Genomic DNA, 27,856 nt, shown 5'->3' with positions numbered 1-27,856 from the left:
TTAATATATGTTTACTTATTTATCTTTACAAAATTCTTAAGAGGGTTCTCTAGAATTATATTTTATTTCACATTTTCAGGGACGTAAAACTACGAAGCAGATTGGGGAACCTTTGGCCCTTCAGGGACTCATCTGTATGCCATTTAATGTGAATAGCAAGCTTCCTCGACCTCCATGAAGTCTCCATGGTCTATATGATGCTCTCCTCCAAATCACTGCCTTCCCACGCTTTCCCCTCCCTCAATCTGTATTTGTTTATATCCTCTCCTTTCTGGATTATCCCTGGTATATTATTGTATTTATTGTAACTGAGGCTCATGCATATTTACTAGGGAGTCAACTCCATTGCATTCAGCGGGATTTACCTGACTTCTGAGTAAATATGGAGAATCAAGCTGCAAGTCCCAGCGGTTCCATTTAATTTACTCCACAATAAGCATGTATGGATTGCAGATTTACCAGGACCTAATCCCACTGAGCAAAGTGATATTTACTTCTGTGCAAATGCACTGGGAGACATTGCAAAACACAGTCAAAGACCTGCAGTCCAGGAGCCTAGATGATTAAATACTGTGCACTGTTTCTTATTAAATAAAACGGAGACTTTCCTTCTCTGTTATCCTATGCCAGTTTTATGGCTTATTTACAATACATGGACCATCACTAATGCCTGCCCTTTCCTTTCTTCATTGCAGTAACATACATGAACCTCCCTTCTTCCAGCTCCAAACTCCCCTTTGTTGTAAAATCATCTTTCCAATCAATTTCTAAGCATTTGCCTACTGCACGTTCAACAAAGGCTGTCATTGACGTTATAGCCCTCGCTACTCTGCCATACCCAAACAAGAGATCGCGATGCCGCCAACCCTCTCCAAATGTCTTTCTCCATCTCTGCGTTTCTTTGCCGCCTGCCCATCACTGGCAGCTATCAGTAATTTTGTTCTCTGGAATATTTGCAGCGACTGCTGTAGTGGAGCACGGCTGCAGCAATAGATTGGGGGCCTTTTGGAAGGAAAGGTAGGTGGTGTGTTGTGCCAACGTTACCCTTCATTTTGCATTCATATATCCTTCGCCCAGCTGTGCCGTCTTTGGAGCACGACAAAAGGAAGGCTTGAGTTGATTTTACGCACAAGGTCTCGTTTGTCCCCGGATTTCTTTTGTTGTTGGAGCAGCGGCGGCGGCGGCGGCAGCACCAGCTTCTTGCCGGCTGGGCGATGCACTGAGGAGGGAGAGCTGCAAGCGCGCTGGAGTGGGTGCAGCTGAAAGCTCCAGACGTTGCAGAATGAGTGCGTCAGAAACAGGGAGAGGAGAGGCGAGCGCGGCAGGGGGAGGGACGCCGATGATGCTATCAGGCGCCCAGTAGCAACGGCGAGAGGAGCAGAAGGTGAGCCTAGGTGGTCTCCTAGCCGGCCCAGCCACCGCCGCCACCCCCGGTCCGTTTTGCAGCCCCGGAGGAGGTAGATTTGCCCGAGGTGAGTGAGTGCAGAATGCAGGGGGCGTGGAAGGAGATGGGGCAGCTTCGGCTGATGACAACCTGCTCTCCACTCTCCCTAGTAATCCAGGCCTGGCAAGCACCGGATCCGGGATTCATAGTTGTTGCTAGGCAGCCCGGGGTGGGAGTGGTGGTCAGCTTGGGGGTCGGGGTCCTTCCCCCTCCTTCTCCTCCTCGAAAGGAAGTGACTGCGCTTATCGTCGCGTAAAGCCAGGTAGGCGAGGGCAGCGGAGAGCCGGCCGCTGGCGTGTGCGCGCGTCCCTCTTTCCCTGCGCTCCCCCTTGGCGTGCGCTCTAAACCCACCCTCTCCATGTTCTCTAGGCCTTTCTGCCCTGTGCCTGCATATAGCCGAGTGCCTGCGTCCCTCGGGTGCCCGAAGGAACCTGGGCGCAGCACGGGGGGCTTCTGACCCCCACTAGGGACGACCAAAGGTGCCTCCTCACACCGGCGCCCCGTCCGCCCCCTCCGGCTTCTCGCCCGCCCACGTCCCCTCTCCGGAGCGCGGCGTGCGCCTTGCAGCCTTTTCTTGCCGGCCTCAGCTGTGGAGAATGAATTAAACCCGCGCTCCGGGCGCAGCGCTGGGCGTGGGGTCACCGAGGGCGGCGGCAAAGGTAACGGGCGCATGGGATTTCGAGGGGTTCAAGTGTAATCCGGAGGGGAAAAAATAATAATCGTTAATTGGCAAGGTTCCCTTTTCTGTTCCGGAGGCTTGGCGCCCCTCCCCCTTCTGCCTTTTCTTACTGTGATACTGTATGTAGGCCAATAATTGTGGTGGGAGGGTTGTTGGTGCGCGTTATTCTTGCCCAGTGCTCGTTTTAAGCCTGTTGGAGGGAAGGGGTGCTTGACTCTGAGGAGGTATTTGCAAACATCTGTGCATTTTTAAAATGTCGGTGTGAGAGAGGTTTGCTTTTTCTGGATTGTTTACGTCGGGGGTGGGTCGGTTTCAGGGTTGTGAGGTCTGTTTCTGCAAGAAATTCAAAGTAATGTACACTTAGTGTGAACGGCGGAGTCAGCAGCTGTGTATTTTACAGTATTGGGTTTCCCTTTACCATAAGGCCCCCCGGGTGGGTAACAGCAACTAAAAAAATAAACAATTACTGTATATACCAAATAAAACCTTAACAACCATAAAGAGAAGTGTCAGGACAATGAGAAACACTTCCATGCATAAAACAATTACATATATAAAAACAGTTAAAATTAGTTCCAATCCAGACTGGGATGTAAAGATATTCAAAGGCTTGGTGAAAAAAGGTCTTGAGTAGGTGCCAAAAACACACACACAAAAAAACCAGAAACTGCCTGTTTAATATGGAATGGGAAGGCTTTCCAAAGGCTGCTACCACATTAAAGGCTTGATTCTTATATCCCAAGAAAGGAATCTCCTGATAACATGGTATCCACAGGGGGCCTTCTCCTGCAGAGCACAGTGATCAATTGGGCATATAAGTGAAGTGGTGAGACTATCTTTTCGATTTCCTGGTTCCCAGCTATGTAGGGCTTTGTACCCCAGTACTTGGCAGCATGTCCTGTAAGCTATACACTGAGAAAAAAAGTATTGTATATGAGTACAATCTACATCTCAGTTACTACAGATCAGGGACTTACTTAAACATAGGACTCTTAAAGCTGGCCAGTAGAACTGCACAAAGACATAGTCAAAGGCAAACACATTTCATTCATTCAGCCTTTATTGGCATAATAGCAAACACTTCATAATCATATTTTATAGGAGAGGAACTTAGAACAAGACTAGCCATGCCAGAGAAATATGTATTTTCACTTGCGTTAAATTATACGGAGTAAGAAGTAACTTTTATCAACTGCAAATCATCTAGAGTTGTAGATCCCGAGGATCTACCTTTTATCTATCCTGGTTTGCATGAAAGTATTTGGCAGGATCTTTTAACAAGTCACAGGTTAACTTTGTGATTTATACAGTGGTACCTCAGGTTACATACGCTTCAGGTTACACACTCCACTACGCCAGTAATAGTGCTTCAGGTTAAGAACTTTGCTTCAGGATAAGATCAGAAATTGGGTTTTGTTGGCGCGGTGGAGGCAGGAGGCCCCATTAGCTAAAGTGGTGCTTCAGGTTAAGAACAGTTTCAGGTTAGGAACGGACCTCCGGAACGAATTAAGTGCTTAACCTGAGGTACCACTGTATAGGGCTTATAGCAGGCATGTCCAAAGTCCATTTTGGGGGCCAACTTTGGGGTGAAATTGTAAAAAAATTAAACTTAAATCCTAAAAAAAGCTCAACAACATTGGTTTATGAAGTGAATGCATGTTCACTTCATAAAATCTGGCCCTCTTTGAAGAAGGTTTGGGCACCCTGGCATATAGGAATGGGTAGTCTTGCACATGGTTACAGCACAGTCCAATCCTACTTAGAGACAAATCTGGTCGGCTTCATTCCCAGGCAAGTAAGTTCAGGAGTGCAGTTCAAATTTAGGTTAATTACCAGGAGTGGTGATTCCCATAGTGTGTGCTGGAGAGTTTCTAGGGAGGTCTGGGCTCTTGGGGCTTTGTGTGTACGTTTGTAGTAGCAAGTTTATTACGTCTTTGCTGTTATACTTTCAGCTGTTCTTGAGGGATTTTATACCTGATTCTAGCAAGATGCTTTTGTGTGCCATGTTGCTTTTGCTGGTGTAAATAAATTAAGGTGTGCTACTAAAAATAGACATGATGGTGTCCCTCATGTGCCTGCCTTTGTGCATATTGCTGTGAAGGGAAGCACCATGCAGAGGCATTATAAATTAAGAATGTGTTTCCAAAGTGGCCTGCCTTGAGCTTCTCCAATTTGTGTGGTGGTGAGTGACTGTACTTATAGTACAGTATGTCTAATACCCCATGCTACCTTGGGTTGATTTCAAGGGTGACAAACAATTTGTGTCCCATCCTCCCTCACAAAGTTCTCCAATGCCATAGAATCCCTCACACCCTTCAGCTCATGGGTCTTTGTCATTTTATCAACTTGCCTCAGCCAAATCATCTGTTTCACATTATGTCTCAAAGTTGAGGAGCCTCATAATTCTTACAGCCTTGGGGAATTGGTTTTCTGACTAAGTTGGACAACTTCTGCACCATGGCAAAATTCTGTTTTGAATCGTAGGAATTACCAGGGCTCTTAATTGAGAATTACTTTAGCATGCATCCATCTCTGTTCCCCAGACTTTGGGACTTGGATGGATGCAAACTGATTTCATAACAGGGCATTGGCTATTTCAGATTGCATTGCAATTACTGGCAGTGCTGCAATGAAGACCTGGCCTCTTGTATTCTCTAAAGCACCATGCACATTGATGGTGGTGTTTACAGCACCGCCTGCTGACACCATTTTAAAGCATGCGAATGGCATTAGAGTAGGGGCTTAGATGAGCAATAACTTACCCTTAAAAGAGAACTGCTGTTGAGAAGCTCAGGAGAGGCATTTCCTTCTTCCACTAAGAACCTTGCTCTAGGAGAGGCCAGATGCAGAAGAAGAGAGGATTTGAGAAGGCGTTGCAGCTCCCTCTTCTGCACAGTTACTAAAGGAGCCTGAGCCCTTTCCTCATTTGCACCCAATCACCCTAGTTCTAGAGGACATTCTCAGTCTGTGTGGGTGTGCCAGAGAGGCCTGCTTGGTTGGGGAGGGGGGACTTGAAAATTGTGGGTAGGAAGGAAGGACTTGTTCTCCTCCTCTCCAGATTTCCCAACCGCCACCAAATGGCCATTTGGGGAAATGCAAAAAAAACCCCCTACCCTCTATGATATATTTTGCTTGTTTTGGAAGGAGTGAAATGCTCTCTAGGATAATAATTTTATCTACTCAAAATGTTTAGTATGGATTTATGTCTGCAAGACAAAATACTGCCGGAGAGAAGGTTAATTCCTCAGAATTCTGTAGACTTGAGTCCTAGATTATACTGCTATGTCCTTGAGAAGAGCTAAGAGAGCCTTAGCTGCAGCTTGCCACCTCCTCCTGGTGACCTTTGGTCTAGTTTGGAGATATTAGAAGCAAGCACCCTGTATCTGCTGTCCTTTTGATATGGCTGACCCCTTGCGGTGGAGCTTTCCGCCTCTCTTCTCAAAGGACTGATGCAGATACCCTAGGGGGGCAGCATAGGGTGCAGGAGTGTGCAGCTCCCTCTCTCTAGTGATGGTATATTTTTAATTTTGAGTGTACAAAACTTAAGGCATTTACAAGGCTGCAATTCTATGCACGCTTACCAAGAAATGAGCTCCATTGCGTAGAGTGGGCCTTATTGTGGAGTAAACATCTGTAGATTTCCCTAAATATGCCAACTAGTACAATTTTATGTGCTAAGTTATAAACAATGCATGGCTTGGGGAAACCCAGCCAGATGGGCGGGGTATAAATAATAAATTGTTATTATATTATTTGACACTGTTGAAGTTTTACTGCTTTAGGGTTGATAATAAAATAAATATTGCATACATTCAAAATTTGCCCTCAAAATTTCTAGCCTGGCAGTGCAAATTGTGGGTGTACCTTAGAACCAGTAGCCTTCAACATTTTCAGATCTTGGATCCAGTTTCATCCAGAACGTGCATTGGAGACGGGGAGTCCCCACCAGACATATCTCCTTCAGGAATGTGTTCCACACTTAGGCTGCACCACAGAATAGACCCTTTCTTTGTACTTCTAAAGATGGAATGCAGAGAAGGGTTGGGGGGGGGGCAGTTCTCTTGTTGCTACTCCAGTGAAATCAGGATGCAATTCAGTTGTGGATCCTAATCTACCAGTTTACGACCAGTGCCATAGAATAGCTCCTGTTGCAAGGGAAGATCAGAATCCGGCTTCCATTCTTGTTGTCCTAGAATGCCTCATGTTGCTCAGAACTTTGCAGACCAATGAGCTAGAAAACAAAGCTCATTGTTAGGAAGTGTGAGTCTTAAGCTGTCTTAATAGGTCTGGCAGAATAACTTTGACAAGAGGTATGTCATACCTCCATTCATCTCAGTAAATTTCACCTCTGGACCCTAATAATTCTGTTTTTCTTTTTCCCAGCATAAACTGTCTGACCACATCAAATCCCCAGGGACTGTGAGTATTTGTTAGCATTTACTACTCTCTTACTCTCTCTAATCTGTTTATATCCAGCCTCCATTGTGTGGGGAACAACAATTGCGAAAAATAATAAAATAAATGGCTGTACAACAGAGGTACCCCATGCTTGGCAGAATACCAAGAATTTTTGTAAACTGGTCATTTATCTGTCTGGCAGCTTTGTGCAGCGTGGGGTTGTGGTACAAAAACTGCTAAGGTTATATGCAGAACAAGGGCTGTTTATATCTGGGGGGAAAGTATATAAAAGTTTTCAAAAAATAAAAGGGCCTCATTGCAAAAGTTGCCGCCATTTGAATTCTAAGCTTTCTTCCTTGGAAGCAAACCCCTCTGGAGCATATTGAAATTTCCTTTGCGGTGGGCTGGGAACTGTGATTCCAATTCAGATGTGCTCTGGATGTTTGGAATGGAAGCCAGCTGTTAGGCAGCACTGACAGACTGACTGGCACTCCCTGTGTATTTATTACATTTCTATCCCAGCCTTCCTTCCCGAAGAACCCATAATGTATGGAATCAAGGCACTTAATTGCCCTGAATCTCTGGAGCAGTGCTTGTACCTTGAGGGTGGAAGGTGGGTATAGTGGGGAGACCACTGTTTGGAACCTAATATAAATTAGCTTAAGGAAATTCACAGAAGGATAACTTCCAGTCCCCTGAAAAGTTTTGATGTAGGGCCAGGGGACCTTCCTGAACGATGTGGTGGGGCAGCGGGCAATTGTGCGAAGGTGGGCAGAGCGTCACATCTGCATCCTTTCAGTCTCCTCATCCCGTCAGGGGGGCTTTTCGCGGTGCACGGATGGCAATGGCATAAGGAGAGCACGTGAAACTTCCTGTGAATTTCCTTAGTACAGCAGCTTTTCTTAGGATCCAAGCCACAGTTTTTAAAACAAGATGCAGAAGTTGCATCTGAACGAGCATTCAGTTTGTATCAGCTGAACTGTCAATGGGGGCGGGGGCTACCAGGCTTACCTTGTGGGTGAGGAATGTGGTGTGAGCTCTCTTTTATATTATAGAATCATAGAGTTGGAAGGGACCATGAGGGTAATCTAGTCCAACCCCCCTGCAATGCAGGACTCGTTTGCTAGTGTGGTGTAGTGGTTAAGAGCGGTAGACTCATAATCTGGGGAACTGGGTTTGCGTCTCCGCTCCTCCACATGCAGCTGCTGGGTGACCTTGGGCTAGTCACACTTCTTTCAAGTCTCTCAGCCCCACTCACCTCACACAGTGTTTGTTGTGGGGGAGGAAGGGAAAGGAGAATGTTAGCCGCTTTGAGACTCCTTTGGGTAGATAAAGTGGGATATCAAATCCAAACTCCTCCTCTTCTTCAAGTTGAACCCACATCCCTGAGATTAAGAGTCTCTTGCTGTATCTACTGAGCTATCCCAGCTGGATATGTTTGTCTTCATCCTTCTCTTGGTTGTTGCTCCCAGTTAAAAGTATCCTGACAAATGTTAGTCCAGGTACACATGTGTGCATCGGCTGGAACACTAAAGAGTGCCAGGCTCCCTTGGAAGTGCAAGAGGAGGTGTGTGGCATGGCGCTGCTACCCATGAAGTGTTTGTTGACTGCACTGTTGCTCATGACGTAACGTGATGGCAAAGACCATTTTGACCATGTAAAGTTGACGTGATGAAAGCATTTGCTTTCAGATGGCTGCAGCCAGCAGCATATTTGAGCAGCAGGAGCTTAAGAACTTTTCTGGACACTCTTGTTCTCGCACCTGAGATGACTGCATTGCAATGGTAGTTTCGGCTGGTTGGGTATCATCCTAGCAAATTAACTCTGTTGAAGTCCATGTGTCCCTGATGTTGCCTTGGTGGAGGATGGAGAGGGGTATGTGCGTGTGTATGCAAACTAGCCTACTGTGCAGAGGTAGAATTCACATCCATTGCTTTGCAAGCTTTTGCCTCTGGCTGCACCCCTTGCCACGTGGCCCCCTGAAACACACTAAGAAAGAAAGCGGCCCTCAGCTTGAAAAAAGGTTCCGCACCATAGTGCTACACCAGCAACACAACATAGAGTTCAAGGAATTTGGAAGCTTCGCTTTGATGTTGCTTGATATTGGCAAGCACAGTTGACAACCATTATCTGAATTGATATACTTTTAATGCACAGCGTTCTTCCCTTTCCTGTGCCTTTAAAGGGGCTCAGTTTTTCAAAGAGCTGTGGGAGTTACTTCCCTACCAATGTAGCGTGTGCCCTTAAAGGAGGCATATCTGTAGAAGTTCTGACCCTGGCCCTGTTAACCTGCCTTTGTGGTATTCAAGGCATTTAAACTATTCTGAAGACTGAAAGAGCTGTGTGCTTTCATGAGAGTAATTAATTCTGGTTACCACATGATTGTTGTTTCTCATATAGACTCTACGTCGAGAATGGTGAAAATTGTATACAGTATATATGTATATAAATCTTATAACTCATTTAAATCAATCTTGCGTTTTTGTTATTTTAGGTTTCACATATGTGCTCCAGATACCTTTAATCTGTTTCACAACTGACATAAGTATCCTTGCACAAGTCTTTGTGGGATCATGAAACCAGTATTGTGTTTTTAAGTTGTATGTTATATTCCTCCTTACCATATTTTATACCAAAGTGTGGTTTATAAATATTTAAATAATGATAAACTACTTTGGGTGACGTTAGATTGTCCCATCTAGATTAATTTTTCCTTGTAAAATTCGACCTGTTGATTTTATAATGCTAAAAACACTCAAAGCAGCACATTTCAAATATTGGCCAATTTAAATTGGATTAAAATATCTAGCAGGATATTTAATCTGGTGCACTGATGAGATGAGCCAGCAGAACCTTTTACTTCCCTGTGCCATTTTCTAACACATGTGGCAGTTCTTAGGCAGAGCATTCCCAGGGGGGCCAATTGCCTTGAGTTAGACTTTGATCTGACAGAAGGTCATTGTTCTGCTTGAGCCGTAAAAACATGTCAATTTTTGATTTTGACCCATATGGTTTCTGCTTGAAAGCCTTATGGTTTCCCAGAGATGGGCTGTCTGTAGCTTGCAAGCTTTGTGAAAGTTCATTAGGGCAGTTTTGTATCCTCTACAATGTAAAAGTCCAGTGAGCCCTTGTTCTCCCACTGTGTATGATTATAAATTGCTAACTTTCATGGTGGCCGAAGGAAGTTTGGAAATGTGGTGGGAAATAATGCTAAAGGATCAGAAGGAATGAATCAAATAAGATGTTATTTCTCTGTGGATTTTTCAACTCATCTTGATGGCGTTGATAACACTTGTGCGTAGGGCTGGGCGATATGTGGTTTTCAACAGTGTGATATATCACCAACTAAACACCGCAATATATTGATGTATCACAATGTATGAAATAAGGAAGGAGCTATGGGTATTGGCTGGCTTCATGGTTTTTCCTGCATCGTGATTTTTGCCAGCGCCTGCTCTTGTGATTCGCTGCAGAGTTAATAGCAGCTGCAGGAATCGAGAGAAGCATTTGCTAGCTACACTGTTTTCCTCACATTGTGATTTTTGCATAACACACACTCGTGATATTGGCAGGTAAAAATTAAGAAACCGATATCACAATATGGACTTCAAAGCGGCTTTGGATAATATGTTGATATATCACCCAGCCCTACTTGTGTGGCAGTCCTAACCCCACCCCACAGGGTGGTAGAGCTTACTGCCATATCTGCAGACTTTGCTGACCATGGTGGAAGGTGTGCAGGATGCGGATGTTTGGGTCCGATTCCTATGCCATTTCCAGGCTAGCATAGTGATCAAGCCTGGATCAGGCCTAATGTCATCATACAACGGCAGTGAGACCAGATTGGGACCCAACAGATCCCTGGAAGCCAGCTCAGCCCTGCCCCTCCCTATTGGAGTTTGGTTTGAATTTGATATCCCCCTTTATCACTACCTGTTTTGAAACTTTCCTCTGGCAAAGAACCTTCCAGCATGCCACAAGTTGAGAGGGACACCTGCTCAGGATGGATTTGATTTAAATCTGTTATGTACTGAGTCGAATAGGATCCAAACTGCAGCAGTCTGATTGGTCCTAGAACAATAGGATCCAAAAGGCAGCAGTCTGATTGGTCCTAGAACAATAGGATTCAGAATGCAGCAGTCGGATTGGTCCTAGAACAATGCAGCAGTATGATTGGTTGGCAGGAACCACCCAATCATGCTCCAGATTTAAGTGAATCCACAACCTGATTGGCTTACAGTAGAATTCCGGAATTAGCCAATCATGTGCAGCCCATTGTGTAAATAATGTATATAAAGCAGATACCTTGAGGGGACTTTCATTCATTCCTCCTCACCACTATGAGCTGAATAAAGAGCATGAAATCACTTTGCGACTCTGAGTATATTTCACTGGCGACGAGGATGGGATCCCGCTGAGCTGACTGCCACACACAGCACCGCAGCACCGCCACCTGCCGCACCGCTGCCTCGCACCGTGTATCCAGGCTTCAGCTCCGGGACACAAGGAACTCAGAATGGCAACCGACAGCAGCTTCTCGCCGTTCAACCCAGCAACGGGAGACTGGGAAGCGTACGCCTCCCGTTTCACTTTCCTCCTAGAAGCCAAAGGGGTCACCGATGAAGAAGACGCCAAGAAGAGGGCGATATTCTTCAGCGTCTGCGGAGAGGAGACGTTTGAAATCGCCCGGGCTCTCCTTGCGCCTGAAGACGTCGCTACTGTTCCATACAAAACAATAATGGAACAGCTGAAGGGGCACTTTTCGCCGCAACCCTCAGTGGTGGCTCGTCGAAATGCCTTCTATGCAAAGCGGCAAGCCCCTGGGGAAACCATAACTGGGTTTGTGACCTCTCTCCGCCAAGCCGCCCGGTTCTGCAACTTCTCAGAGCTGGAGAACATGCTTCGTGACCGCCTCGTCGGTGGCCTGAGGGATGAGAAACTGCAACAACGACTCTACGCTAAGAAGGACCTAACGTTCCAGGTCGCTCTGGAGGAGGCCCTGGCAACGGAAGCTGCCAAGAGGTCGACGCAAGAGGCACGGCCGAGCCTGCCATCCCAACCGAGGGTCCACCATGAAGACCTCACTGACGACTCAGGATCTGACAGGGAGGAGGTGCACCGAGTACAGCAGCGCACTCAAGCAGCCCACATACCACAGCTGCCTCGACGAGAAGGAGGGAACTGCGCAAGCTGCGGGGAAACTCACGAGAGGAGGACCTGCCGTTTCCGCAATGCAGAGTGCAGGCAGTGCAGAAAATTGGGACACATCGCCCGGGTGTGTCGGGCTCGGCCCACCCGACGCCAGGCATCAGATGACCAATCCAAGAGCCCCAGGTCCCGGGGCCCAACGCACCAAGGCAACTCGACGGAGCTCACGGACTTCCAGGTATACCAGTTGCCCTACCCCAACATAGAGAAAATTTATGTAGAGGTACGGATAGAGGGGGCCCCATGCCGCATGGAGCTTGACACGGGTTCAAATCTATCCATAATCTCGGCAAGGACCTTAAGGAAACTGTGTCCTACTGGGGGTCCCAAACTCAGGCCGGCCCCATTCACCCTCCGGGACTTCCAGAAACGTAAGGTCCCCACAATGGGGGTGGGGACCTTCAGGGTGCAATACCGAGGGCGGACGCGGCAACTGGACTTGCTTGTGGTCAAGGGCCCCTACATTAGCTTACTGGGATTGGCATGGTTTGGACCACTGGGACTAGCCATCACCGGAGTGAACCACACTACCTTACAAGTGGATGTGGACGCTATATGCAAGGAATTTCCAGGGGTTTTCGATGGGAAATTGGGACAGTATACGGGCCCCCCCATTGCTCTACAGCTTGACCCCGCAGTACGACCAGTCAGGCTCAAGGCCCGCCGGGTCCCGTTCGCCCTGAAACCACGTATAGACGAGGAATTGGACCGGCTAGTGGAGCAAGGAGTGCTGGAGCCGGTGCCTAATGCCCCCTGGGAAACCCCAATCGTCACACCCGTCAAGCCTAATGGTTCGGTCCGCATCTGCGCAGACTACAAATGTACTATAAACAAGGCCCTCACGGCCCATGCATACCCAGTGCCAGTGGTCAGCCATGTCCTTGCTACCCTGGCTGGGTCGAAAATTTTTGGCAAGCTGGACTTGGCCCAAGCATATCAACAGCTGCCAGTAGATGAGGCCACAGCAGAGGCACAGACGATTGTGACGCACAGAGGAGCGTTCAGGGTAAAGCGGCTGCAATTCGGTGTCAGCGTGGCACCAGGCATATTCCAGAATCTAATGGACTCGCTCCTTAAAGGGATTCCTGGCGTCACCCCCTTCTTCGATGATGTGTTGATTGCCGGGCCCACACCAGAGGAGTTTGAGGACCGCCTCCGCACCGTTCTGCACCGTTTCCAGACAGCGGGTCTCAAGGTGAAGCGGGAAAAATGTCTACTAGGAGTGCCTCAGGTGGACTTTCTGGGATTTATGGTGGACGCAGAAGGGGTCCACCCGACTGGGGACAAGGTACGGGCCATTTGTGATGCCCCAGCGCCCAAGAGCAAGACTGAACTTCAGGCCTTCTTGGGACTATTGAACTTTTACCATTCCTTCCTTCCCCACAAGGCGGCGGTAGCGGAGCCCCTACACAGACTCCTGGACAAGCGGGCCCCTTGGGTGTGGGGCCAGCGCCAGGAGGCCGCATTCCAGGCAGTCAAGGACTTGCTTGTCTCAAACTCGGTCTTGGCACACTTTGACGAGAGGCTGCCGGTGGTGCTAGCATGCGACGCCTCGCCCTATGGCATTGGCGCTGTCCTGGGACACCAACTCCCGGATGGGAGAGAGGTACCGGTGGCATACTTTTCCCAGACACTCAACGCAACCGAGCGGAACTACTCACAAATCGACAAGGAGGGTCTGGCAATTGTGAAGGGAGTAAAAAAATTCCATGATTTCTTGTACGGGCGGCCCTTCACCGTGGTGACTGACCACAAACCGTTGCTTGGCTTGTTTGCCCCCGAAAAGCAGACCCCCCAAGTGCTGTCTCCTCGTGTCCTCAGGTGGTCAATTTTCCTTGCCAGCTACCAGTATGCGCTGATTCACCGCCCGGGGAAGGCGATGGGCCATGCGGACGCCCTCAGCAGGCTACCACTACCGGAAACAGGCCCCGACCCAGCACCTGCACAAGAGGTTATGAGCCTGGAGCTGCTTCCCGACCGCCCCATTCAGGCACAAGAAGTGGCACACCACTCCAAGAAAGATAGGGTCATCTCCCGGGTCCTGGACTGGGTGTGGAGGGGATGGCCCAGCAGCAGGCCTGGGCCAGAATTCGCTGGCTACACAACCCGCAAACATGAACTGTCGGCCCACAAGGGGTGCCTTTTATGGGGAAGCAGGGTCGTTGTTCCCCAGCCCCTCCGCAAAAGGGTCCTCACAGCCCTACATGAGACACACCCAGGGGTAGTAAGAATGAAGGCCCTTGCCAGGAGTTATGTGTGGTGGCCCGGGATCGACGGAGAGATAGAGGCCTGGGTCAAACACTGCCAGGCCTGCCAAGAATCCCGCCCAGATCCCCCAAGGGCCCCAGTCCAGTCCTGGGAGTCCGCCCGAGCACCATGGTCACGCCTGCATGTGGACTTCGCTGGCCCCTTTCAGGGGAAAACATTCTTCATAGTGGTGGACTCCTACACCAAATGGCTGGAAGTCGCACTGGTACCGTCCACTTCTACGTCCGCAGCCATCCGGGTACTACGCAGGCTGTTTGCAACCCACGGGCTCCCTGACACTCTCGTCTCAGACAACGGGACTGCATTTACGTCAGGAGAATTCCAAACCTTCACAGCGCAGAACGCCATCCGCCACATCCGTTCGGCGCCATTCCACCCTGCCACCAATGGCCAAGCAGAACGCATGGTGCGGACCACCAAGGACACCCTTCGCCGCATGACGCAAGGGGATTGGGAGTACCGCCTTGCCACATTCCTCCTAGCACAGCACAGCACCCCCAGCTCAACGACTGGCCGGAGCCCCGCTGAACTACTAATGGGTCGGCGCCTTGCAATCAGATTGGACCGTCTTCACCCCGATAGAGCTCAGGATGAGGTAGTGGTGGGGGAAGGCAGGAACCCCCGGACCTTCGAGGCCCAGGACCCAGTGTACGCAAAGAATTTTGGGGCAGGCCCAGCATGGGTACCCGCCACAGTCACCAGGGTCACTGGCCCTGTGTCGTACGAGGTGCTAACGGATGGAGGGCAATGCTGGCGCCGCCACTGCGACCAGATACGGCGACGATTCCCGGGAGAAACCCAGGAGGAGGAAAGGGCAGAGGAGTCCCAAGGGAACAGTGGGGCAGTGAGGCCCATAGAGCAGCAGGGGCCAGCAGGAGAGGCAGAATCAGTAAATACAGAGAGGACCCGTGAGGCCGAAAGGACACCGGAACCAGAACCACGACTGAGCGAGCCGGTTGCGCCAGACCAAACAGCCCCATCACAGCCAGCATCCTTGGAACACGAGCCAGAACCTGAACACCGGACCAGGGAACACCACAGGCCGCAACGGACACGTAGGCCGCCAGCGTACCTTGAGGACTATGAATGCGACCTCCCGGGCAGGACTGGAACTTAGAGGGGAGGGGTGTTATGTACTGAGTCGAATAGGATCCAAACTGCAGCAGTCTGATTGGTCCTAGAACAATAGGATCCAAAAGGCAGCAGTCTGATTGGTCCTAGAACAATAGGATTCAGAATGCAGCAGTCGGATTGGTCCTAGAACAATGCAGCAGTATGATTGGTTGGCAGGAACCACCCAATCATGCTCCAGATTTAAGTGAATCCACAACCTGATTGGCTTACAGTAGAATTCCGGAATTAGCCAATCATGTGCAGCCCATTGTGTAAATAATGTATATAAAGCAGATACCTTGAGGGGACTTTCATTCATTCCTCCTCACCACTATGAGCTGAATAAAGAGCATGAAATCACTTTGCGACTCTGAGTATATTTCAAAATCAAATCGATTTAAATCACAATTTAAATCACTAGTCAGTAAGACTTTATTTAAATCTTTTTTTTTTTTTTACAGAAAGACTCATTCTTGCTGCTATAATCTTAATATTTACAACCAGATGAAGGTTTCATTTTCGGAATAGTAATTTTTCAGAGTAGTTATTACAGTTGTATCAAGAATTACTGATTTGGTTATACTACTAGAAATGCATAGACAGATAATTATGAAATTATTGTGAGGTTTAATAAGTTAACTGTTTATATTTGGACAGCTTTTCTGCTATACTTTGTCAGAAGGAGAAAAATAATCATTTCCTTAATAACAATTTAAACAATTTATCTAACTAAAACTATAACTTTATAGCATATGTATCCATGTTTCTTAACTGATATGTTAAACAGTTAAAAAAAATCAACTTAGACTGAGTTTTAGCACACCTGAAAAACTTAAAACATACACTTAATTCCTGATGAATAGCCTTTGGACTATAATGTAACTTAAATAGAAAACTATCTTTAGGAAGATATTTCATCCAAAAACATTTTTTTTAAAAAAAAACCTTTTTAAATAAAAAAATAATTTTTCTTTTTTTGAGTCATTTATTTTTATCCACCCTGCGTCTGCTCCAGTATGGTGTGAGGGTTTTTTTGGATCACAGTGCTTGTCTGCAATCCTGAAGAGGGGAGGGAGAGAGAGCTGGCTGTTGTTGAAGTGCCACATCCATCGCTCTGCGGGGTTTGTGCTTTCAGGGCAGAAGTATGAGCTCTTGTGGTCCTCTGTCCTTTTCTGTCTCCTCCTTTAATGATTTCCCTCCCATTGGGAACAATGGATGGGAAATCATTGACACCAGCCTCCAGTGCTGCTGTGTGTTTCCTTTTGATGTTGGAGGTGAATCAGGCGACGGGGGATAACTGTGCCTTTTCCCCAGCCCTCTCCTCGCAGTGCCCCCTTTTGGACCTACAGATGTCAGAGCTCTATGGAGGAGGCGTCTGACAGCAAACTTCCCTTGCCACGATTGCTGCCACCTCCACACTTGCAGAACGACCTCTGATGCTTCCCTGCCACAGTTCTCCCCTTGAAGAATGACCTCCAGTGTTTGCTCCGATCTTTGGCACTGTAAGCTTGCAGGTTTAATTATTTTCAGGGACAGCTTGGGTTCCACGCTTGTGGGAGATGTTGACAACAAGCGTAAGAATCATGTTGTGTTTCTTTCTACCCCGGCTATCCCTTGGCTTTGACGCCATCTTGATTGGACCTTCTCTGCTGATCCTAAAAGTGACTGGGGGTGGGGTAAATTCTATTGGGAATGTGGGATTTGGCCGATAACCCAGAATCTTTAGCTGGACCCTGAACTTCAGGAAAGAGTTTTGATTGGGGCAATTGATGTATTCTACACTGTAGAACTTCGCTCCTCTCCTCCAGCGCCACGACCCAACCATTCTGTGATCCGACCCCCAACAATGCTGCTCTTAGCTTAAAAAACAAATTGTGGTTGGTTAGACTTCCTGCTGTCTCATCTAGTTTAGCTCTGAAATATGCCATTTAGTTGGTTCATGATTTATTTCCCCTTGGTTGCTGCTGAATAAATGTTTGTCTCTTGCCCATTTTATTTTTCCTTTTGCAATTCAACATGATATATATTTGTAGCGTTACATGTCAGAGGCTTTTTCTACCGAACTTTGTTTTTCAGAAGAACAACAAACTTTTCTTAAAAACATGAAACCTTCATGTGAGCCGGAAGCATGGCAGCTGCTGTTTCTCAGGTTTCATAAATAGTTGTGCCTTGACATAATTTAAAATCTGTTGAAACAGATGAAGACTGAGGGCAAGGAGGAGTAGGAACTGGGTCTTCATTAATTTCCCTTTGAATTCAGATCGGAAGCTATGACTTGTCTCACTTTCTAATACAGAGCAGCGTAAGCTCCTTGGGAAGAGATTACAAATAATATGGTTGGTGCATTAATCTGGGCTTCTTGGTGGATGTTGACAACCTATTTTTAAATCTGATAAACAAGACGGTGGAAAGTAATCTTGTTGTAGCATTCAGCTGTATGAAGATCTAGGGAAGATCTTCTTCCATCCCATGATTTTTCGTGTTTACACAAAAGTGCCGGAATAGGTTGCCTGGGCATTTGTGATTAGGTGATATCAGTGTACTGAGAACCTTCCTCCTTTATCTTCTGAGCCAGGTGAGGTGGTGTGATGGGCCTTCAGTGGGAAAGTGGGCTATAAATTTATGAATTATTAAGTAAATAGGATGCTGGTGGTAGTAAGTGATGTAGGAACCAGAGAAGGGCATATCTTCTGGCAAGTTGAGAGTAAAGGCTTAAAGGTTAGGCTGAGAATGAGAACTTTAAAATTTTGGGAATGTAGGGGTGGTCCCTCCAGACTTACGTTTTGTTTCAGGTGCCTCCTGAGACATATTCTTGAGTCATGACACAATCATGGTGCATAAGTGGTGGGTTGATTCTTCTTTACCTTGTTCTGCGATCCTTCCCCAATGCCAGCTCATCGTTGCTTTCCGGAAGGATATAATGCAGCAAAAGGGAGGTGAAAATTGTGGTATTCCATATTGTTATGAAATAAATAAATAAACAAATAAATATTGAATATAAGGAATGAAATGTGAATTAGAGATAAATATGTAATATCAAACAGCAGTGGGGAAAACTATGGAACATAACTATGACTAGGAGTGAGAAGTCAACTTTTTGGAAAAATTGTATTAAATTTGATGTAATTTGGCATTGATTTGTTTTTTAAAAAATGGAAAACAAGTATTATTTGGCTAAATAAATAAATAAATAAATAAATAGTTAGTTAGTTATGAGTTTTCAGCAGGGAGTAGGGGATATGTACTGATTTCACATGAAGCAGTGTGACCACCACAAAACTTTTGCAGGGTTGCATAAGCTTAGTTGTACTGTACTGCATATGACCATAGCCTTGCTTGCCTGAGCTAGGGGTCTTTTTATTAAGGGCATCTATCCCCCCTCCTTCCTCTAGCTCTCTCAGTGCAATGAGTGATCAAGTTTATAACTGCAGCAGCCTTCAATTATATTGTACTACAAATCCCACACCCATATATGTTTATCATAGAATCCCAGAACTGTTGAGTTGGAAGGGACCCTGAGGATCATCTAGTCCAACCCCCTTTTGCTCAAACCACGACTCCGAGATTAAGAGTCCCATGCTTTGCTGACGGAGCTGTCCCAGGGCAAAGCGTTTATTTACTATGCTTACACCCTGGTTTTCTGGTATGATGGAACTCAAGACAGCATTCGTAGGAGCTGTCAGGCTGTCTCTTGCCCTACTTAGCTTTAGCAAAGTTGCTGCATCATGCACCTTGAGAACCTGCCCTGTTCTGAGACCATTCAGAGCTTTGAAGAGAGTTGACTATACTGGACAAGTTATTGGCTTAGTTGCTTAGAATGTACACATTCCCAACACTTTTTGGCAGCTGCGTGCTGCAGTAAAGAAGAAGAAGAAGAAGAAGAGTTTGGATTTGATATCCCGCCTTTCGCTCCCTTTAAGGATTCTCAAAGCGGCTAACATTCTCCTTTCCTTTCCTCCCCCACAACAAACACTCTGTGAGGTGAGTGGGGCTGAGAGACTTGAAAGAAGTGTGACTGGCCCAAGGTCACCCAGCAGCTGCATGTGGAGGAGCGGAGACGCGAACCCGGTTCCCCAGATTACGAGACTACCGCTCTTAACCACTACACCACACTGGCTCTACACCACACGTGGAAGACGGATAATAGTGCCTGTCTTCCGTTACTGACAGTGCCAGTGAGGTACCCCAAAGTTCCTCCAAACACAGCTGGAAAACCACTTTTCTAGGCTGAGCTGTTTTTGAACATGCTGTATTTCTTAATTTCTTTCATTTTCTCGTGTGATACTGAAATGCAGTGGGAGTAACATAAATGACTAGGCAACTCCCATTTATTTTCAGTGACAGCAGTTTGGTCATTAATGGGCTGTCTGTGAGATGCGCTTGTTGAACTGCGTTCACAGTTTTTTAAAAAAAGATTTTGTGGCAATTAATATAATGCACTTAAAATTAAAAATTTAAGCTAAGATGAGCTGGAATCTGCAGCCTGTTCGGCAAATTATGGATCATGTTTGCACAATTTCTTCCTTTTGCAGACTGTTCTGTGATTGCTACTGTCTTGCACAATTGTCACAGAAGAGGAAAGGATACTTGAATCTCCCAACCCGAACAAATGTTATTTAGCGCCTCTGCTTTCAGACTTCAGCATTTATTATTACTCATACAGATGTTGCCGCCTTATGGGCTAGCCTTGCGTCCCTCAAAGCTGAATTCTGTGCTTGTCACATTCTGCCCTTTCCCCCTCTTGTTCAGCCACAGCCCTGGTTTTTCCCCTAGGTAAATCCCTTTAGCTCATCATTGTATAGTTCATCATTGTATTACAGGATATTCCTGTAATCAGCCATATTGACATTGAAAATGCTGGAGTGAATCAGGGTGCCCATACTTGCTTATTTTGTGCTGCATTGAATTCAGTCTAAGAAGCCACAACAATGGCACATTCTGTTAGTGAGGGACGTGCTGCTTGTAGCATAGTCACTTTGCACGGCCACGGAGTGTGTGGAAGGTCTGTAGCTATTACAGTGAAAGCAGGCACGACTTCGGGGTCTTAGCACAAAGAACCTTTTAATGCTGTTATGTAAGCGCGCACGGTGGAGTCTCTCTCTCTCTCCTCTTAACGGTGTGATAAAAATGAGAGTGCCTGCTTGTTTCATACAAAAGTGCTGTACTCCTAATTAAATAATGGGTTGTGTTTGGGATTTATTGGAATTACTGTCTCTTCCCTTTTCAAATTTCCGTTCTGCATGAATGGCCGCAACAATTTGTGTTGCTTAAGGCTACATGGCGTTTGTTCAGACAGCCAGAATATTCACTGACCGATCGGGTAGTTATCTCATGAACAGAGCACAACCCCAAGCGCATGACGAGGATTTGATCTGACAGTTTTACTGTCATGCAATGCAAAGAGGTTTTAAAGCAAGAGGAAGGAGAAGCAGCTATCTGGGTGTTGTAGGAGGAATCTGGGCTGTCCTCAGTTGTCAGAAATGATGCAAGATGCTTTCCAGCTGCTTCTGTCTGGCTCGTCTGTCTGTCTGTCTATCTATCTCTATCTCTATCTCTATCTCTATCTATATCTATATCTATATCTATATCTATATCTATCTATCTATCTATCTATCTATCTATCTATCTATCTAATCTAATCTATCTATCATCTATCTATCTATCTATCTATCTATCTAATCTATCTATCATCTATCAATCTATCATCTATCTATCTAATCTATCACCATCCATCCATCCATCTGGCTATCTAGCTATCATCTATCATGGATCATTTTTGGCATTCATCTGTCTCAAGAGACAATGGAAGAATGCACCATTGGGGGTAAAGTCAAATCGTTAGGAGACTTACAGCGCCTGCTGTGGCTGTAGAGTCCAGTACTAAAGAGACATGTTTTATTGCAGCTGGGGAAGATGAAGGCATCTGGTTTCACTGTTACAGATGCACCATGGCATTTCTTCTCTCCTATCAGAGAGAGTGAGAGAGCGCTAATTTTAATATTCTCCATATTTTATTTTATTTTTTTATATAATTTTTTATTGATTCATAAGGACCAGGCTGGCTTTCTCCCAGGGAGACATTTGTCAGATGTGAGAAATATAATTGACATTATGGAATTGCTAGAAGTCAACATTAATACGAAGGCGGTATTAATATTTGTGGGTGCGGAGAAAGCTTTTGATAACATTTCCTGGAATTTTATGAAGAAGAATCGCCATGGGATGGGGTAGGCCAAAGGTTTGAAAATGGTATAGGTTCAATATATTCTGAACAAAAAGCAAAATTAATTGTGAACAATGTGGTTACTGAAGAACTTCCTATAGAAAAAGGGACATGTCAGGGGTGCCCAATATCCCCACTACTTTTTATATCTGTCCTGGAGGTTTTGTTAAATATGATCAGGGGGGACCAGCTGGTTAAAGGAATTCAGGTCGGAGCTAAACAATACAAATTGAGGGCCTTTGCAGATGACTTAGTTTTAACTGTACAACAGCCAGACACTAGTACGAAAAGAGTTTTAGAACTAATTCAAGCTTTTGGTCATGTAGCAGGATTTAAGTTGAATAAGCAAAAGACTAAAGTTTTGGAGAAAAACTTAACAAATGCTGAAAAAGAGAGATTTCAAAGTGAAACTGGATTAATGGTGGCAAAGAAAGTGAAATATTTGGGGATTAACATGACATCTAAGAATGTGAACTTATTTAAAGATAACTATGATAAATGTTGGACAGAGATAAAGAAAGATCTAGAAATATGGTCAAGTTTGAGACTTTCCTTGTTAGGCCGAATTGCTGTAATTAAGATGAATGTATTGCCTAGAATGTTATTCTTGTTCCAAACATTACAGATTGTTGATAGAATGGACTGTTTCAAGAAGCGGCAGAAAGATATATCTAAATTTGTCTGGCAGGGCAAAAAGCCCAGAATAAAATTTAAGATATTAACTGATGCAAAAGATAGAGGGGGGTTTGCCCTGCCGGACTTAAAACTGTACTATGAATCGGCAGCTTTCTGCTGGTTGAAAGACTGGCTACTTCTTGAGAATACAGACATTTTGGATTTGGAAGGGTTTGATAACAGATTCGGTTGGCATGCATATATATGGTATGACAAGGTAAAAACTCATAAAGGATTTAAAAACCATATTGTCAGGAAAGCACTATATAATGTTTGGATTCGATATAAAGATTTGTTGGAAAATAAAACCCCTAGGTGGCTGTCACCAATGGAAGCTAAGGAGGTGAAAAAACTTAATATGGAATCGAAATGGCCAAAATATTGTGAAATATTGGAGCAAGAGAGTGGAAAAATCAAATTACAGAATTTTGAGAAAATGAAGTCCAAGGTACGAGATTGGCTTCATTACTATCAAATAATGGAAGTGTTCAAACAAGACAGGAAAATTGGCTTCCAGGTGGAGAGATCAAAATTAGAAACAGAACTGTTAGAACCCAATACTAAGAATTTGTCAAGAATGTATATAACCTGCTGTTGAAATGGAATACACTAGATGAGACAGTTAAACCAGCTATGATTAAGTGGGCACAAGACATTGGTCATGATATTATGTTTGCTGACTGGGAACAGTTATGGACCACCGGCATAAAATTTACGGCATGTAATGCCTTAAGAGAAAATATTATGAAAATGATTTACAGGTGGTACATGACCCCAGTCAAGCTTGCAAAAATTTATCATCTGCCTAATAATAAATGTTGTAAATGTAATGAGACTGAAGGTACCTTCTACCACCTTTGGTGGACTTGCCCGAGGATTAAGGCCTTCTGGGAAATGATTTATAACGAAATTAAGAAGGTGCTTAAATGTACTTTTCATAAGAAACCAGAGGCATTTCTCCTGGGCATGGTCGGCCAACTGGTGCCTAAGAAGGACAGGATGTTTTTTATGTATGCTACCACAGCAGCAAGGATTCTCTTAGCAAAGTATTGGAAGACACAAGAACTACCCACATTGGAAGAATGGCAGACGAAGGTGATTGACTATATGGGACTTGCGGAGATGACCGGCAGAATCCGTGACCAAGAAAAAGAGACGGTGGAAGAAGATTGGAAGAAATTTAAAGTATATCTTAAGAACTGTTGTAAAATTGAAGAGTGCTAAAATGTCAAGGGAAAAGAAAATATTGAATTATAGCTACAATTGATTAAGTATGAGAAGAAGCTAAAAAAGAAAATAAGTAATTAGACAATTGGTGTAAGGAGTTGTTGAAAAAATCTCAAAATAGGGATGCAGAAAAGGGGAGGTAAGGGGAAGTCTGGGAAGTAAGGTTTATGAAAATGAGGTTTGAAATTATACATGTTTATATGTTTTGTTTGTTTATGTATGGTGTCTTGTTTTGTCTTTAAATCTGTGTTGAAAAAAACAATAAACCAATATTCTCCATATTTTAAAGGCTTATTATGTAACTTCAAAAGAAAGCTAAGCAGTGACAGATATGCATCAATATGGACCATACGTCAGGTTTTGAACCCAGACTTACATTTTTACTTTCATAAGTCCTTGGTATATTTACAAACAGGCATAAAAGTCACAGATTAAATTTGTTTATTGCAGTGCGTTCACTTTTGTAATGGATAGTGTTCAGGACTGGAAAAACCCTATGCCCTCTTTAAAGTAAAGCAGTACCTATTAAGATCATTGATGATCATGACAATGAAACACCTTTCCTAGAAAGGTGTGTGTGTTGTCTGGTCAGTCTTGTTTGTCTCACCGAATCCTGGAAGCAAAGTGTATTTGACCTGAGAATTGTGAAAGATTGAAATGAGAGAACCTAACCATTTTTTACATTAGGTATTGGAATGAAATATATGACAGGAATTCATTTGGATTTTCTGGTTCTGTGAAGGAAGCAGAAGCTGGGGAAGTACTATTGACTTGTGTTCCTGAAATGCAAATGCAAACCTCTGGTTCATTACAAACACACAAATGAAGCACAAAATTTTTCTTCTCCTGGAATGTTTCCCTAATTGAAAATAAAGCCAGAGTGCAGCAGTTAAGCAGTTGCTGCTGCTCATTTTCTGCTTCAGTTCTGCTTTATTCTAAAAATGTCAGGAATGATGATGACCTAGAGGGTTTTGGATGGGGCAGGTGGTTCACATATTTCACTGTTGCGTAAGCCTGATGGAAACTTCCACTGTAACATGCAGGTTCTTACCCTCTCCCACTTTTTTATTGGATGTCCTTTAGTTTGGTTGTAGACAGTGCAGAGTGATTTTCGTTTGCTTCCAGTTCTTCAGCTGCACTGTTCTACTCTAGTGAACTTCAGCCTTGAGCGTTTAGGTTTAGAGTACAGTTTTGAAAATACATGACCGAGTTACACTACTAAAACTGAGCAGGTCTTAACACTGCAAGCAGCCAGACTGTTTGGGCACCATTCCTTTAGCTGCTCTATTCTCTTTGGAAGAAGGGCAGGATGTTACGAATAAAATGTCACGAAGCTGTTAATCTGCCTCCCAGGCTTCATACCATCACTAGTTCCTGGTGCTACGTGATGCAAACGATTTCCTCCTTAATCCTACCTTAATTGTCTTTTTATGGAAATGGGCCTACATAGGATTTGGGTCATCCTTGGCAGCCGTGTCATTTTCCTAAATGCAAAGCTGCCATTGTAGTTTCTGCCTTCAGCTGGAGTTGGGAGAAGTAGCTTCTGGTATCCGTCAAAACTTTGTGTGAACCATTTGTCCATAATAAGCGTATACGCACACTATGCACTGTAAGCAAGGGCATATATGCTGCCTAAAAATGTTCTTTGCGTAGCTTACATTATCAATGAAATATCAAAATTACAGCTGTACTAGGTGTAGGCACTGTGTTAACCATAATAACAATTTCCCCTGCTTAAGTGTACCACGTGTGGGAGTGAGCTACCAGGAAAACAGGATATTACAAGTGTTGTCTATGGCGTATCGTATGCAGACTTTTGCTGAGGTTTTATTCCTCCTTGCTTTTGATACAGAAAAATAGGGGTGGTTGGCTTTTGCTGCCCTACTCACCAAGGGACAGAGTCCCCTAAATCCATGATGGGTCAGAGATGAATAGATGGAGGCAGTGAAAGCAAGGCAGATCTTTTATTTTTCTGTTGCAACTGAGTTCCCTCCCCTCCTAGCAAGGAGGCAAGAGAGACCCAGAACCGCAAAGAAACATCCCTTTTAAGGGTTTGCATTTTGGTGTGGAGAAAAAGGACACCCCCTCTACAAAGAGTCAGAAATTACATCTCACATAAGGTGGGGTTACTGTGGCTCAGGCAGGCCAAGGTGTGATATTCCTGAAGATTTAGCAAGTTTTACATAGTTCCAGACAGTTTACACAAAACACCAGCAATTTGATAAGACAACCAGAATGCAGGTCAGACATCCCTCAATGCAGAGCATCTGGGCAAACGATGACAATTAATACAAAGGAGGTTCATAGATCTAGGAGGGAAATCCCTTCTGCTTCTGTGTTCTCAGGCAAGGGGGATTAAGGAGGCAGAGGAAATACTTACGTGTCTTTAGGAGAGCCAAGATGGCTTTTGGATTGCTCTCCTGTACTATTTTAGACATGTGGTTTATATACTTACGTATGTGTGTTTACCTTGTGCAATTATCAACATTCTATATATGAGACCTTGGAATTCCTATAACTATTTCATTTTGGGGAGCTGCATAAATTCAGCCAGCTTTGAGAAATGACAAAAGAATTGTTCTGCTGAGCTGTTTCACTTGAGCGGATATAGTAACAGTGAACTGCAAATCTTGTCAGTACATGTGTGAGGATAGCGTTTTTATTTCCCCACCCCAGTATAAAATCATGGAATTGTAGAGTTAGAAGGTACCCTGAGGGTCATCTAATCTAACCCACTGCTAATCAGGAACCTCACAGTGCTTCTCATCAAGGCTTGGAGATTTGAATTTATTTAAAGTAGCTAGGTGTTTCCTTACCACCTCTCTTCCTGCCTTGGGCTGCAGCTCCCTCCCCGCATCATTTATTCTCTTACCACTAGCTTTAGGCACTGCTTTCCTTTTGGGTGAAGATAGAGGCAAAGTAGGTGTTGAGCAGTTCCACCTTATCTCAGTATGCATCCTTTGAATCTCATTTGCCTTGTGGTTGCCTGTCTGCTCTGTTTGGAGAGGTCCTTTTTTGAAGGTCTTTGCAGTTTGCTTAGATTTTCACCATCCTGGATTATTCGGAGTCCTCCACAAATTTGGGCGCTTAAAAAGGTAAAGGGTAAAGGGACCCCTGACCATTAGGTCCAGTTGTGGCCGACTCTGGGGTTGCGGCACTCATCTCGCTTTATTGGCTGAGGGAGCCGGCATACAGCTTCTGGGTCATGTGGCCAGCATGACTAGCCACTTCTGGCGAACCAGAGCAGTGCACGGAAACACCGTTTACCTTCCCGCCGGAGCGGTACCTATTTATCTGCTTGCACTGTGTGCTTTCGAACTGCTAGGTTAGCAGGAGCAGGGACCGAGTAATGGGAGCTCACCCCGTCACCGGGATTCGAACTGCCGACCTTCTGATCGGCAAGTCCTAGGCTCTGTGGTTTAACCCACAGCGCCACCTGCTTACTTTGACTTAATTATGAGGAAATTGAATAACAACAGTCCCAGTGCAAATCCTTGGGAGACTTCGCTTCTTACTTTTCTCCATTGTGAGGCTGTATTTACTCTTGCTGCCTGGTTGCTGGTTAAACAAAAGGAAGCAATCAGTGCACATCCTCTTATCATATTTGTGTTAATTTCATTAGTTTTAATTGCCATGAGCTCCGGATATAAAAATGTAAACAAATCTTCCCTCTGTTGAGTTTACTAGTAAATACAGTGATTAGTGTTAAATACTAATCACTGCTGGTTAGGGACTTCATAAAATGCTTTTTGAAAGCCTAAGCAGCCTGATTGCAGCCAGCATTGCAGTCCATGGTGGAACATGAGGCACAAAATATTGAAAGGAAAAATAATGTCACAAATAAATTTTTGCAGTTCATATATATGTGAGTAGGCGTGCTTGTATTTGCTGGACTAGATTGGGATATAATTGAGGTCCTCTCCTAAATTTTGTGGCCTTAGAGTTGAAATCAAATAAAAGTTGGATTCTTGTGATTTAGTTGTCTGCCTGCAATAGCAATAAAACATGTCCTCTGTTTCAAGGGGATGGCCTTCCCTGTGGACTTACTGGAAAACTACAGTCATGAAGACCTGGAAAGTTCTGGAGAAGATTATATGTCTGATCTCAGGTGTGGGGATCCAGAAAACCCAGAGTTCCTGTCTCTTGCCAGTAACGTCAAAGTAAGATTTGAGAATTAGCTTGGCATCTTGGTGTTTTATATGTCTGTTAACAGTGGACTTTAGCTGTACATTTATAATGGCTTTCAATACTCTGTTACTCAGAGCCTTTTACTCTCCCAGTATTTGTCAGATGGGGTATATATGGCCTGTGTCACAGGCATTGTGTGTTCTGGATCAGCCTTTCCCAGCTTTTGGTCCCCAGATGTTGTTGGACCTCAACTCCCAGCATCCCTGACCACTGGTCCTGCTGGATCTAGGGATGATGGGATTTATAGTCCAACAACACCTTGGGACCGAAGGTTGAGAAAGCCTGTTTTGGAGGCACTGAGGGCCCAGTCTGTTTTTTTTTTAAAAAAAAGACCAATGTCATAGAGAATCAAGTAGATCCATCACTCACAACTTCCAACTTTTTGTTTTGCTTTTCTCTTTGTAATTTAATGCCACAGCTAAATCTTTCATTC

The 27,856-nt window shown here is 44.9% G+C and overlaps 1 protein-coding gene across 7 annotated transcripts in view; it reads left to right on the top strand.

Annotated features, from left to right (window-relative positions):
• The first annotated feature begins 559 nt into the window (after nt 1-559).
• The window catches only part of FAM169A (family with sequence similarity 169 member A), a 45,579-nt gene continuing 18,282 nt past the window's right edge, over nt 560-27,856 (top strand). The window contains exons 1-3 of one of the 7 annotated variants that reach the window (XM_083703214.1): nt 560-1,384; nt 6,507-6,542; nt 27,258-27,395. In XM_083703214.1, coding sequence (XP_083559340.1) covers nt 27,261-27,395 — 135 coding nt within the window. In that variant the 5' untranslated portion in view covers nt 560-1,384; nt 6,507-6,542; nt 27,258-27,260. Of the gene's footprint in view, nt 3,436-3,661; nt 6,543-27,257; nt 27,396-27,856 lie in introns of all 7 variants that reach the window. The other 6 variants (XM_083703210.1, XM_083703212.1, XM_083703215.1 and 3 more) reach the window with 6 other exon arrangements.

Source organism: Podarcis gaigeae (genome assembly GCF_964106915.1).
Source record: "Podarcis gaigeae genome assembly, chromosome: 11".
Classification (NCBI taxonomy): Eukaryota; Metazoa; Chordata; class Lepidosauria; order Squamata; family Lacertidae; genus Podarcis; species Podarcis gaigeae.
The sequence above is the reverse complement of the archived record's forward strand: the minus strand, read 5'-3'. Positions and strand labels throughout refer to the sequence as shown.